Here is a 15,223-nt window from a genome sequence, read left to right on the forward strand (position 1 = left end):
TTTTTGCCCCTTTTAAGTAGTTGTGGATAGTTGGGTTTCTTCTTTTAAGACCTCTTTAATATTCTTAACTGTTCATCTGTTGGGGAATGGCTCTTAATTTGTATTTTTGTCAGTATACTATACAATATACTTACTATAATGTAAGACTTTCAGAGAAATTTTGTGCAAAAACTTTTTTCCCAGTTTGTATCTTTTTATTTTACTTAATTTTTTTGTATCTTTGCTGTTGCAGTCATCTATCAAGAGCTGAGGTATGAATTCCCATTCTACTCTAACTTAGCTCATGTTTCCATTTCAGTTTAATATGGTATGTGTTGTAGGATGATTTTCTATACCAATTTTCCAACAAATTGCTGTTAAATTTTTCCAATAGTTTTTGTTTAATAGAGTCCTTTCCTTCTTGTTAGTGTTTTCTGATTTATGGAAGGTTAGACATTGTCTTATTGATTACACCTTTACCTGTTTTTTAAATCTAGTTGCTACAGAGTTTTGATAACTACTGCTTTATATAATAATTTGAGATCTGGTAAAACTAAAGCCCCTTTATACCTATTTCCCCCCATTATGTTCCCCTTAGTATTATTGCTCTTTCAAATCTTCCATTTTGCTTTTATATTATTATTAGTGTTCTCAGTTCTCAGTATCCTATGGATTCTACCAATTTATATTTTATCCTATTTATAAAACTTTTAGGTAATGGGTTATTCATACTTTTTCTATACTATAGAGGGAGATCAATAACTTTGATCTTATCTTGATTAGCTCTGATGCTTTATTTTGTAGAGATTCTTTTCCTGTTGTAGAATATTAAAAAAATTTTGTTCTTTTTTGCTCTTCTGTCACTGTTTCTGCTGTGCTCAAGTCCACTGCTTTTTCATGTGTTCCCTGTCTTGATTGACAGTTGCCATCATAGTCTTCTTGAATTCTGGAGCCATCCTTTATAGATGCTAAGATCTACCTTATTATCTCTTTATGATTCAAAACTACTTGGGAGATTGTTGGACCATAGGTATAGTTGTTGCTGTCTTATTCTCTCTTTTTAGAAGTTCCCCCCCCCCATTGTTGTTTTTTTTTTTTTTTATCATTTTATTGTACTTTTTTTTGCTTTTTAATTTGATATTTCTTCATAGGCTTATTGATAGAGACCTGGAAGATACCTCAGGACATCTAGTCCAACCTCATTTTATAGATAAGGAAACTGAGGCTCTAGGAGGCTGCCTGTGAATCCTGGCAAGATTTCTTTCCCCTCTCTTAAGGGAGAGGATGTATGGGGCATTAGTCTTTTATTTGGTGCATTTGTTACTATATTCTATATATATATATACTATATATAGGTATGATGTAGGCAAAGCAGGCTTAGTTATGTGGACTCATACCATCTTACCCAGTAAAAATGATAAGAAGTTTTGTCTGAGTTTGGAGAAGGGAGTGGTACTATCTAAATTAGAAGGGATCAGTAAAGGTTTCAGAGACCAGTGATAATTGCTAGGTCTTGAAGGATGGATAGGATTTTGACTGGTAGGAAGAATGGCATGTGACTGAGGAAGGTGAGTCAAGGTCAGGCATATCTAATATTGGGAATTGGGATGGGGTCAGTCCCCTTTGGTTTGGAAGAGGATAAGTCTGTATTGGAACCATGGATGGATGGATGGAAGTTGGCCTAAAAAAAAGTCTGAAACCAGATTGTTAAGACCCTTAAAACTAGGCTAAGCAATTTTTTTTTATTCATAGCCAAAGTGTTTTGGAGGGTTTTCTGCCATATAGGTGTATGCATATGACATAGCAAAAAAAAATTTGTCTTAAGCCTGAAGACCCAAGTTTGTATCCTCTTTAAGAAGGCAAGTCACGTAGATACCATATTTCAAGAAATCATAATTGAAAATTGCCCAAACCAGTTAGAATCAGAGTACAAAGTGACAATAGAAGGAACATGCTAATAACCTCCTGAAAGAACCCCTAAATTAACAATCCTAGGAACATCATGGCCAAAAACCAAACTTTCCAGAATAAAGAAAAATATCCAGAAATAAAGAATTCACGTGCCTAGGATCCAGTCAGCATTACACAAAACTTAGCAGCTAACATTATAAAGAATAGGAGATCTGTAATATTCTAAAAGAAGATAACAAACAAGAAGTATTTACTTGGCAAAACTGAATATAATTACACAGGGCAAAAATGGATTTTTAGACAGAGCTAAATAGAAACTTAAAAGACATCAACGACAGAGTCAAGAGGGATTCAAAAAGGTAAATACATTTGAATAGGAAGGTCCTAAAATATGAGAAGTAACTGGTATCCCCTAAGAACCCTAAAGTTTTCAAGGATCATATTGGGAGTTAAAAAAGGGGGGGGTAGTGAGTCAAGGGATGGCCCCTTTAATTAAAAAAAAACCCTTAGGGTTGGTGGTCAAAAGAGAAACAGTTACTATTTGCATTCACTCTGAGCCAGAAGGGCCTAAAAAATAAACATTAAGTGGTGTTTGGGCAGTGACAGACATTGTTCAATCCATAAACTCCAGAGTGAATTGGGATTAAGGCTTGGTATCTGAGAAAGAAGTCTAGCCAGTAAATCCCAAATTAAGGAGGCAACTTTTAGGCCATCAAAATTTACCTTTCTTTGGGCAGAACACCCTCAGGTGAGGAGAGGAGAGGGCAGGACAAGCCGAGTGACCCAGCTGGGGCCCCCATTCAGGTAGCTCAGACTACTCACAGATTGTGGTTTGTCCTTCCTTCTTGAAGAGGACCAAGGGGGATAATGACATGAATTGCAACTGACTTAGTTCCCTGTCCAAGCACCACTTAATGGTTATTTTGGGACCCTCCTGGCTTAGAGTGGATGTAAATAGTGACTGTTTCTCTTTTGGCCACCAACCCTGAGGGTCTTCCCCTCCTAGTTTTTTTTTTTTAATTAAAGTGGCCATCCCTTGACTCACTTGTTAAAGAGGTCTATTCACTGAATGGATGTTGCTTCTCTCAAAGTGAGAACCAGAAAAGACCTTAGCTTAAAAGGGTCAGGATCTCCCCTTGCATCCTGGGCCATCTGCAGTCCTCCTGATGAATACCTGGTCAGTGGACCCATTTGTTTCAAGACTAGTGACCTTGCACAGCCCTCCCTCACTTGGATCAGTCAGTTGCAAGTCATATTATCATCTGATGACATGGTCCTTCTGGTTTGCAGCATGCAGGATTTGAAGTGCTACCAGAGACCATGATGTGTCTAATAGGCAGTTGGAAAACGTGCAACTAAAGCTAGAGGGGGATTGAGGTTAGGGGTCTAGGCTGGGTATAATACCTCAGATTTGGGAATCATTTACATAAAAGCCACGAAAATTTTTAAGATTGACTAGGGAGACAGATGTATAGAGAACAAAAAGCTAAGATAAAATATCAAGGAACACCTACAGTGGGCACACGGGCCCTCAAATGGATCTGTGCTCTTTGTCTGGATACCCCTTTTATGCTCTCTTAACTGACTTTCCATGAATCATCCACAAGTGATCCATCCAACCCATGAAAGACCTTCCTCTAGCCTTCTTTGCATCTGCCCCATGAAACACAAGACACACTTACTTTGGTAACCTAAAAAGCAGACATTGTAACAGGACACCTACTTGGCCTATGCCACTGGGTGTGCCACTCTTGGCCCTCACCCCACCCCTTCCATTTCCCTTTCTGTATAATCTGCTGGTTTATTCAGACATGTCCATCTGGACCAGGTTTATTATTCTCAGTGCCCTCTAATCATTTAAGTCAATGGGTTCCTTCTGTAAGAATAGTACCACGGGTAGACGAAAAGCCCAGTGTAGCTCAGAATACTCCTTAGAGGATATATTTAGAGGCAAGTTTTCTTTCCACAAATGGTTCTAGTCTTAAAGAAGTTACTGAAAGAATAGTAATTATTTGCTTGCTGTGCATTATAATTCTGCAGCAATGAGGATAAATGATGTTGAGTATTTTCAAGATGGTGATGTACGCTGAAGCAGAACTGTAGATCTTCTGCAGGAATATGGATCAAGATTGTGGAATGAGTTATAGAACTGTGGTGGGGGGAGTAGAAACAGGACCTCCACGCCGGCTCTAGCTCTCACCACCTCTGAAAAAACTTCGGGGCTGCAGAACCCACAAAATGACACAAAGAAGCTAACCTCCCACTGAGGACAGCCCGGCAGGCCACCAGGAATCCAGCACAGTGCTCTGGGAGCCGAGCCCAGCCCTATGCCAAGGCTTTAGCCCCAGTGCAGGCCTGACTAGCCGCCAGCCTGAGGGACTCCAGATCAGCAGCATCTGTGGCCATTTCCAGATTTATCAACACACAGATGCGAAGGACAAAGTGAGAGGTCAGTGCAGTCTGGACTTTGGGACCCAGTAAGTGGGAGTGCGTGGCTTTTGCCCCTGGGGCGAGAAGCGGTGTAGCCACCTCCATGTGGCAGCTTAAGCTCCTGGCCTGCAGAGTGTAGGGGGACCAACCACCAGTCTGAGGGGTAATCGCTCTTGCTTTAACGTTCTTGGATCTGGATTGCAGTCTAGGGTGGAGGTCCTAGGGTATGTGTCCAGCTTGCCAGAGCATATGGAGGCCTCAGAGAGGGCACCCATCTAATACCTCTGGCAGCTGAGAAAACCCCAATGTTTGGGACAGAAGTTCCCCTGTCTGTTGGCAGAGTCCTACTGTGGCAAAAAGCCCCAAAGTCAAGTAATTGAGTGGCAACATGACCAGGCAAAGGAAGCAAAGCAAACAGAAGAATCCAATATTAGACTCCTATTTTAGGGACAAAAAGGATCAAAGCATGGAACAGGAGGAAGACAGTGAAGTCAGAACTTCTGCACCAAAAGCTTCAAAGGAAAATATGAGCTGGTTACAGGCCATAGAGGACCGTAAGAAGCAGATAAGAGAAGTGGAGGAAAAAATGGGAAGAGAAATGAGAACCATGCAAGAAAATTATGAAATAAGAGTCAACAGCCTGAGTGAGGAAAATACACCTTAAAAAATAGACTAACTCAAATGGCAAAAGAGGCTCAAAAAGCAATGAAGAGAATGCCTTAAAAAGCTGAATTTGCCAGATGGAAAAAGAATCTCAAAAGCTCACTGAGGAGAATCATTGCTTCAGAATTAGATGGGAGCAAATGAAAGCTAATGACTTTATGAGAAATCAAGATGCTGTTAAACAGATCCAAACAAATGAAAGAATAGAAGGCAATGTGAAATATCTCATGGGAAAAACCACTGATCTGGAAAATAGATCCAGGAGAGATAATTTAAAAATTATATTGGACTACCTGAAAGCCATGATCGAAGAGAGAACCTGGAAATTATCCTCCAAGAAATTCTCAAGGAAAACTGCCCTGATATTTTAGAACCAGACGGCAAAACAGAGGTTGAAAAAAGCCACCGATCACCTCCTGAAAAAGATCCCAAAAAGAAAACTCCTAGGAATATTATAGCCAGGTTCCAAAATTCCCAGATCAAGGAGAGAATATTACAGGCAGCCAGGAAGAAATAATTTGAATATTGTGGAAACACAATCAGGATAACTCAGGATCTGGCAGCTTCTACACTGATGGATTGAAGGGCTTGGAATATGATATTCCGGAGGTCAAAGGAGCTGGGATTAAAACCAAGAATCATCTACCCAGCAAAACTGAGTATCATGTTTCAGGGGAAAATATGGTCATTCAGTGGAATAGAGGACTTTCAAGCTCTTTCTTTTTAAGCAATCAGGGTTAAGTAACTTGCTCAAGGTTACACGGCCAGTTATTTCTGGGTGTGGTGCTGAATGTCCGAGCCTAGGATTCGATCTCCAGGTCGTCCCAACACTGGAGCCAGTACTCTTACTCGCTGAGCCACCTGGCCGCCCCTAAGCAATTGGGGTTAAGTAACTTGCTCAAGGTTACACGGCCAGGTGTTTCTGGGTGGGTGCTAAGTGTCTGAGCCCAGGATTCGATCTCCAGGTCTTCTCAACACTGGAGCCAGTGCTCTTACTTGCTGTGCTACCCGACCGCCCCTACTTTCAAGCTTTCTTGATGAAAAAACCAGAGTTGAATAGAAAATTTGACATTCAGATATGAGAAGCATGAGAAGGTGAACAGCAAAAAGAAATCATAAGGAACCTATCAAAGTTGAACTATTAACATTCCTACATGGAAAAATGATAATTGTAACTGACAAAACTTTTCTCAGTATGAAAATAGTTGAATATATATACATATATATATATATATATATATATACACACACACATATACATATGTCTATATCGGAGGGTATATGGGCATATGAATACATATGTGAATGTGTGTGTATAGATATATATATATATATATATATATATATGTCTACAGGTAAACATAGAGGGCACAGGACCAATTGAATAGGAAGGGATGATACTTAAAAGGTGAAATTAAGAGGTGAGAGAGGAATATAATGAGAGGAGATGGGGAGAGACAGAATGGGGTAAACTATCTCATAAAAAAGAGGCAAGGGAAAATGATCACAATGGAGGGGAAGAATAGGAAGGCAAAAGGGAATGGGTCAACCTTATTCTCATTGAATTTGGCTCAGGGAGGGAATGACATACACACTAAATAGGGTATCTCACCCTCCAGGAGAGTAGGAGGGAAGGGGATGAGAGGGAGGGTGAAGGGAGGGCAGGCTGGTGGGGAGGGAAGTTGGAAGCACCCACTTTTGGAAAGGGATAGGATCAAAGTAGAGAACAGAAGAAGTGGGAGGTGGGATAGAGGGGAGGGAAATATAGTCAGTCTTTTACAATATATCTACTATGGTAATGTTTTGCATTAGCTATATATGTACAACCTATACTGAACTTATCTTCCCAGTAAGGGTGGGTGACAAGGGAGGAAGGGAATGAATCTGGAAATCAAAGTTTTAAAATCAAATGTTTAAAAAATATATATATATATATATACACACACTATTATTAATACTATTTTACATGTAATTGGGAAAGAAGATACACAGGCACTGGGGGATAGAGATCCACCATGCCCTACTGGAAAAGTTGAAGGGGGTATGGGAGAAGATATGGGAGAAAGCAGATTGGAGGAGGGAATATCCTGTGGGACTGCTATTTTGGGGTGGTGGGTAGGGGAAAAACGAGGGGAAAATTTGTAACTCAAAATCTGGCAGAAATGAATGATATAAATCAGAAGTTAATAAAGCATTTGAAAAATGAAAAAAAATAGAATACAGAATATAATTTCCAAAAGTAAATTATGTATTCTTCTGAACTGATTTACTGGCAAGACAATTGATATTCCTATCCATTGTCAGAAATCAGTGAATAACCTTCCTTTATAGAAATGTATTGTCTAACCAAATATACTACTACAAAAAACAGAGACCAAAATTTCACTGATAGCTAAAAGATATAATCTAAAAGCCTATGGGTGATGCTGTTCTTACTCCACTAAATGAAAATTCATTGAGCAAACTGCCCTTTTTTAAAATGTGTTCAGTCACCACTGTATATGAATTCTTGAGTTTATACATCTCCCCCAAGTAAACTGCTTCCTTTTCTAGCCAATAGAATTAGAAAGAAAAAAAAATATTCCATTCATAAAATTGTTGGATGGAATACTGCAACAGGCATAAGACCTTCACTCAATGTTACAGGAAGGGGAAAAACTGACTTTGGAAGCTGGGCAGCCTCAGAGGTACTCTCGCAGTAGACATCCTTATTGGAAGAAGATTGAAATGAAAGTGGGAAATGGCAACTGCAAAAGTGGGTCTATAACCAAAGCATTTCTTCCTATGTATATTTCTGATGAACTCCAAGATCACTTGTGGGAAAGAATGGAGAGATTTATATATACTCTAGAAAGTAGAGAAATGAGAGATCAACAACTGGAAGGGAAGAGCCTAAGGATACCACAAACCAATGCAGTCATAAATAAGTATTAAAAAAAAAAAACTGTGGTGGGGAGGGCGGGCTGGCTGAGGTTTTTTGTTTTTTTTTTTAAAGCAATTGGGGTTAAGTAACTTGCTCAAGGTTACACAGCCAGGTGTTTTTGGGTGGGTGCTAAGTGTCTGAGCCCGGGATTCGATCCCCAGGTCATCCCAACACTGCAACCGGTGCTCTTAATCGCTGTGCTACCTGGCCACCCTGAGGTTTTTTTTTTTAAATAGCCCTATCTATGACTTTTATCCTGTGCTTGGAAGTTTTTAAAGCTGGAAAAATAAACAGGTCATTTCACCCTTCCTCTTACCCCAAGACCAGACCCTAAAGAATGGCTTGTATTGTAAAGATATACTTTATAAAGAAACAAAGTTTTCCTTGATTTTCCTCAAGTTTTAGTTACCAATAACAAAAAATAAAATTCCACTGGGCGGGATTTATTTTATTTTGTAAGGAGATTGCTACAGAGGGTGAGAACGTCTGTACACATGGGTGAGAACATCTGTACACATGGGTGAGAACATCTGTACACATGGGTGAGAACATTTGTACACATGGGTGAATGAGAGATCAGTTTTTGAATACAGTTAAAAACCAAGACGGAGTGAAATCTGTACTGACTTTAAGGATCTGGCTATAGCAATTTAAGGAACCTAACGTGTCAGAGGATTGGACTCTTGGCTTTACTCACCAAAACTGAAATTTAAGAACAAGTACAAAGTTGTACTTCTAAAATAAAAGCAAGGGCGGCTAGATGGTGCAGTGAATAGAGCGCTGGCCCTGGAGTCAGGAGGACCTTAACACATACTAGCCGCTTGACCTTGGGCAAGTCACTTAACTCCAACTGCCCTGCCTTCCCCCTTCCAAAAAGCAAAATATAAAATAGAATAAAAGCAGCAGTTGCTCACTTTTAAGACTGCTTATCAGGGCTCTGAAGTAATTTCCCAGGGAAAACTGTCTTCCCCAGAGAAGTTCATGGAAACACACATTTAGATTACAATTAAGTATACAGTTAGAACCCTGAACAAACAGTATAAAGCATTAAAAAAAATTTTTTTTGCCTTTTTTTTTTGGAGGGCAATTGGGGTTAAGTGACTTGCCCAAGGTCACAAGGCTAGTTAGTATGTCAAGTGTCTGAGGCCGGATCTGAACTCAGATCCTCCTGACTCCAGGGTTGGTGCTCTATTCACTGAGCCACCTAGCCACCCCGAGCATTTTAAAATTTACCAATTTTAAAGAAAATTCATTGTTTTGGGAGTGAGGCAGAAGTTACAGTATGTCCAAAAGGTCAATTTTCACGGAAAGATAATTTAAAGAAATATTTCTATTTTGTCCTTTTTTCTTTTAAACAGAAAGGTATGGAAGTGCATTAAAATTCAAATAAGGTGTCAAACATCATTTTAAGAAGCAGGCCATTAGAAAAAGTCATGGTAGTCAATACCTGGTAGCATTTAAGAATAGAAGCTATTTTTAGGAAATGTGTCCACCCTTGATGTTCAGGCACAATAAACTATAAACTCAAATTAACTGTGATAACTGTTACAATGAGTTTAAGTGTTTCTTAAGAATTAAAGGTGGAAGAATGGGTGTGTGTGTGTATGTGTGTTGGGGGCACAGAAGTTGTTAAAGCATCAGGGAAGTTCCTTAAGGATTTACAAATAAATCCCAAACTAGGCAGGTGGCCTCATATGCCACCAGAAGGTCACAACATTGATTAGTTCCATCCTTGGCAGACACTAAGTGCTATGATATGTCCCCAAGGCTACAATGACTGAACAAGTACTAAGTCTGAAAAATCAGCAAAAACAACTTGATCAAACACAAAATTTAACTTCAGTCTTCAAATAGTTTTAGCCTCTGACCACCTCAGAGACAAAAGAACTACAATCTGCTTTGCCTGTCATCCTAATTTATCTCCTCATATACTTAGCTACAGTTGAAAGTTATCGAATATTTTTGTCTTCATGTTTTAGCATCATACCCACTAACAGAGGCTTTGATGGCCCATAAATATTACATCCCTTCTTTAATTTCTTATCATGCCTCTAAAATCATTCCTAACAAGCTTATCATTCCAGGCTGTTCAGAAATATTCCACTGATCTCCATGTCAAACAAGGCTCAGCATTTCAAAAGTTACTCTGTCCAACTTACCATGTGCCCATGGTCTTTTGAACAACTTTTTTCAGATTACAAGTGGTGCTTATTAAGCTCTGAGATTTCAATGATAAATTCTAATTCACATAGTAAGACTTCAGTGATGAGAAATGTGCCCCCCAAAACCTGATTTTTTTCCAAATCCAAGGATTATCCAAGAACTGGAAAAGTATGGTTTTATACAAGTTAGCAATTGGCCAGCCTCCCGAGCCCTGTGTAAAGAAGTTAAAAATATAGACTGTCCTGGTTCAGGTGCAAACCAAGAAGTCAAGCTGGTGGAAGAATTTTATTCTCATCTTCAAATGGTGTGTTTCTGCAGGTTTCTCAGCACTTGTTAGTGCTGAATGACTGGAAAATAAGAGGAATACTTTCAATTTAGTTTTATTAGAACATTTGTAGGTACAATGAAGCCAATGCTTCAGATAGTCCAAACTCTCAAGAAATATCTATGTTAATCACCTTAATCCCTAATCTTAAAAATAAGAAACAGGTGTACTGCCACAGCATTTCTGCCCAAGGGACTTCCCATAGCCAGAGGCGTTTTTCTTCCCATGTGTCTTGCTTCCCCTTGCTTCAAGTTTCAAACAGCTTTTTGAACGCCATCCCCACTTCAGCAATCATGTCAGTGGTGGTCATCGAGCGCCTGTATTTCTGAAAGGCCTGGCTGTTACACTGCCGTGTCAGAGAACATGCACCAAAGGCAGCCACGAGGAAAGGGTTCTGACTAGAGAGAGAAGAGGTCATTAGTAAAAAGTTTGCATATATGAAAAGGCAGGAGTCACTAGAAACCATTAAACATCATGTTTACCAAAATGTCAGTGGATAAGTCAGCCCTATTGTTGACCACATCTTACTATTCTTGACATAGAGCTTGTTTTAAATCCCTGGCTATTGTAATTTTACAGTGTTCCTCCCCCCCATCCCAATCAGGGCTTAACAAATTTAGAAATATCTCTTGGGGGTGCCTCAGGGGGTTAGGTCTTGGGTCCAAATTTAGTGGGGCCTACAATCTTGATGTTTTTACAGTTTAAAATGTGTTACTAGCCTTAGTTCACTCCCCCCTGCCCCATGCCATTAAAATATCTGTCCATTTTAGGGTAAAGACAACTTAGTTTTTCATAGAAATAAAAATTTCTAGTACTTATAAATGTGGAAACAAAACCATTAACAAGAATGTTCAAACCCGGGCTCAGACACTCAGCACCACACCCAGAAATAACTGGCCGTGTAACCTTGAGCAAGTTGCTTAACCCCAATTGCTTAAAAAAAAAAAAAAGAATGTTCAAGAATTTGTAGTAAAAACTACTTACCAAGAAGGACGAAAATAAAAGATCACGGAAAAACTAGAGGTTAATAATATAATACAGTAGAAAAAGCACTAACTCAAGAGTCAGAGGGACTGCTTCTGATAATCTAACCTCTCTCCCAGCTTGACAATCCCCTTCCAGATCATCCCCGCCTCCGTGTCCCCCCCTCATTTTCATTCGCTCTCCACTGGCTTCTTTCTCTACTGCCTATGAACATGTTGCCCATTTGTCTCCCCCATCCTGAAAACACCTTCCTTTGATTCTTCCACCCCTACTAATCATCATCCTCTACCTCTTCTGTCCTTGGTGACTAAATTCCTTGGAAAAGCAGCCTACCATAGGTACCTCTCCTCTCTCTGCCTTCTCTCCCTCTTCTTAACCCCTTACAATCGGACTTCTGACCTTATTCCACCAAAACTACTCTTTCCCAGGTCACTAATGATCTCTTAGTTGCCAAATCCAAGCGCTTTTTCTCAATCCTCATTCTCTCCCCTGGCCCTACGGATCACGCCCTTCTCTGTAGGTTTTCACACTCTCCTGCTGCCCCTCCTTCCTGTCTGACCATTCCTTCTATGTCTCCTTTGCTGGATTCTCCTCCAGATCAAGCCCTTGGACCACAAGTGTCTCTCAGGGTTCTGTCCTGGGTCCTCTTCTCCAACGTGATCTCATAATAACCATTTATACACTGATGGTGTCCAAAACACAACTCATTATCTCTCCCCCTGAACCTTAGCCCCTCCCCCACCCTTCCCTATCTTCCCCCCCCCCCCCCCACAGAGGGCAGCCCCATCCTCCTGGTCCCTCAGGCTCACAACCTAGGTGTCATTCTGGACTCCTCATTATCCCTACTCCCCTGACCACCCCAGCCCATGTCTGAGCTGCTTCCAAAGTCTGTCACTTTGCCCTATGCAGCCTTTTTTGAATACAGCCCCTCCTCTCCTGTGACACTTGCTACCACCCTGGTACAGGCCCTTATACCAGCCTTGGGTCTTCACCTACTCCAATCCATACTCCATTCAACCAGTAAAGTGATTTTCCTAAGCTGTAGGTACCACCCCGTCCCCCCCGGCTACTCAACAAATACACAATCCTCTTTGGATCAAATAAAAACCTGTGGCATTCAGAGCCTTTCATAACCTAGTAATCTCTCCAGTCTTTCTAGTCTTCTACCTTACCCCCTGACAGATTCTTCAGTCCAGTGAAACTGGCTTCCTGGCTGTTCCACAAATAAAACACTCCATCTCTAGGTTCTGGCTCCCCCCCTCACCCCCCGCCATGCCTGGAATGATCTCCCTTCTCAACTCTACCTACTGATTTCCTTGGCTTCCTTTCAGCTAAAACCCAATGCTTTACAGGATGCTTTTCCCAACCTCTCTTATTTCTAGTGCTGTGCCTTATTTCCCATTTATCCTGTATAGAGCTTGTATAGAGATATTTATTTACATTTTGTCTCCCCCATTAGATTGTGAGCTCCCCGAGGGAAGGAATTCTCTTCTACGTATTTTGGGGTCCTCATTGCTTAGAACAGTGCCTGGTACATAGTCAAGTGCTTAATAAATATTTATGGATCGCCTGATTGATACTACATAGTTACTTTGGGCAAGTCACTTAACTTCCTCCTTTTCCTCATCTTGAAAATGAAGGGGTTTGACCAGTTGACCTCTGGGGTCCAATCCAACTCTATAGAGCTATGACCCTGTGATCTCCTGAAACATTTAATAAATACTCCTTTTGCTAACACTGAACTTCTCTTCTGGGACAGGTCGTTGAAAAAGTCATCACTCCGCAGCCAAGCTGGTGATTTGCCTTTCCTACCTCATCTAGACTGGTCCTCAGACCCACCCCTAGTCCAGCACTGGGCTCCTACTTGAAACCTTTCATGGAAGGTTAGTAGGAGGTGACAGAGCTTGTGCTCTGATGCCATTGCCTTTGGGAACCCAGCTTCACTTCCATGCCATGCCCCCTTGAGGCATTAGGGTAAATAGTGGATACAGGTGGGGCTCTCTTATGCTAGAAGTTAATAACCGTTCATACTTGAATTGAATGGAGCTCAGTTTGAGAGCAAGAACGTGAACAATGAACCCCTGTAAACATTATCTATATTGTACTGTATTTTTATTTTGTTAAATAATTCCCAATTAGATTTTAATCTGGTTCCTGCCCACTGCAGCAAGTCTCAAATTTGGTGTCATTGCTCTAGATAATTCAATCAACCATACCTCCATGCACATTGTGCTATATGGTAGTCTTATTACAAAATTAATTCTTTTGCTGGTGTGGTAGTTTCATCTTATTATGAGGTGGTTTGGAAGGAAATTGTCCTAACAGCTGTCATTTATAGAGGGCATTAAGGTTTGCAAAGTATTTTACATGTGTGTTATGTACGTACGTACACACACACACACACACACACACACACACACTCAAATAAAAATCAGTCGTCAGTAACTCCAGCTGCTACACAAATCTAGACCACAATCAGGGTCTGTATTGGGCACTGGGAAAATCTGGCTTTGTGTCTAAATGTCTGTGGCAAGAACATCTCCCAATAACCCCTGAATACCTCTGAGACAAATTTTACAATAGTGTTTTCATGTGTTCTCTCTTACATACCTTGCTTCTTTAAGGGTAAATGTAATTTATACAGTCATGTTTTTTTTTAATCTACAAAATACCACCAGTTTAGACAATGCAGTGACATTAATTTTCTATTTAGAATGCTTAGGTTATCCTTAATTAAATCTGGTACTTTAAAAAGAGAACCAAAAATGCATCAGATACCAACTGTTTGTGAGATTAGGGAGGGAAAGAGAAAGAATGGTGGGGCTAGTTAGGAAAAAAAAATATCAAGGAAATAAAAATTAGCTTGGGAAAATCATGTTTCCCATTATAGTAAAATAAAGCAAAAACATCATCATACCCATTTGTTTTTTCTGGTCCAGCAAGAAATGCCCAGTGCACTAAGACTCCAAGTGAGCCTGACAGAAGGTCTCCTTGTCCACCACACCTTCGACTGCTTCCTTCATGACTACACACAAGCACTAAACAAAAGTAGACATGAAATAGATATGAACTGTTTGTTTTCTTCTACATTTTACAAACCTGAATCTCTTAAGTGAGGAGAAAGGAGGGGGGGAGATGAGGAAATATGGAGTTATTAAAAATTGCATTCAATTATATTATATATAATATATACTTATATATATATAATAAATTGTATTCAAATTTTATTAAAAAAACAAATGGAGGCTACATACTAAAAAAAGAGTCCTCATTCCTCCAAAAAGTGATTTTATTGTTTTTTTTAAAAGAACATCAATAAAACTTTATATAAATCTTTTTCATGATACTAAACATTTAGAGGGGTAAAACTATAAGATCCTCATTGTTTTATGTTACAGCACCTAGGCTCTAGAATAGGTTTAAAATGGGCGGGGGGGTGGGTGCGGGGGGGGCCCGGGCAGCAGAAATCAATAAAATACCAAAGAACTTTTCTCTTTGCCACTGTTAGGGAAATAAATGTGCTTTGTATATGTATTCAATTTAAGGGACACTTCTCAAGATAAGAAAAATCCATTTGAAATACTTTAGGAATCCTTGGAAATACTAATTTTGATGTCAAAGGCTTTGACTCACTTCTTAAAGAGGCCTATTCATTGAATGAGCATTGCCTCACTCAAAGTGAGAATTTGAAAAGATTGTATTTTCTTTATTTTTTAAAATTTTATTAATCAATTTATTTTTCGTTTTCAACATTCACTTCCAGAAGATTTTGAGTTCCAAATTTTCTCCCTATCTCTCCCCTCCCCCCACCCCAAGAGCATGGGCATTCTGATTACCCCTTCTCC

At 39.9% G+C, this 15,223-nt stretch overlaps 1 protein-coding gene across 6 annotated transcripts in view; it reads right to left on the bottom strand.

Annotated features, from left to right (window-relative positions):
- Nucleotides 1–10,433: 10,433 nt before the first annotated feature.
- Nucleotides 10,434–15,223, bottom strand: part of NAXD (NAD(P)HX dehydratase) — a 73,717-nt gene continuing 68,927 nt past the window's right edge. For all 6 annotated transcript variants that reach the window (XM_069094117.1, XM_069094112.1, XM_069094113.1 and 3 more), the window contains 2 exons: nt 14,296–14,416; nt 10,434–10,792 (listed from right to left, as the gene is read on the bottom strand). In XM_069094117.1, coding sequence (XP_068950218.1) covers nt 10,642–10,792; nt 14,296–14,416 — 272 coding nt within the window. In that variant the 3' untranslated portion in view covers nt 10,434–10,641. The remainder of the gene's footprint in view (nt 10,793–14,295; nt 14,417–15,223) is intronic.

Source organism: Petaurus breviceps, unplaced genomic scaffold (assembly GCF_028583685.1).
Source record: "Petaurus breviceps papuanus isolate PSGF00001 unplaced genomic scaffold, PetGlider_PUasm1.0 214, whole genome shotgun sequence".
Taxonomy (NCBI): Eukaryota; Metazoa; Chordata; class Mammalia; order Diprotodontia; family Petauridae; genus Petaurus; species Petaurus breviceps.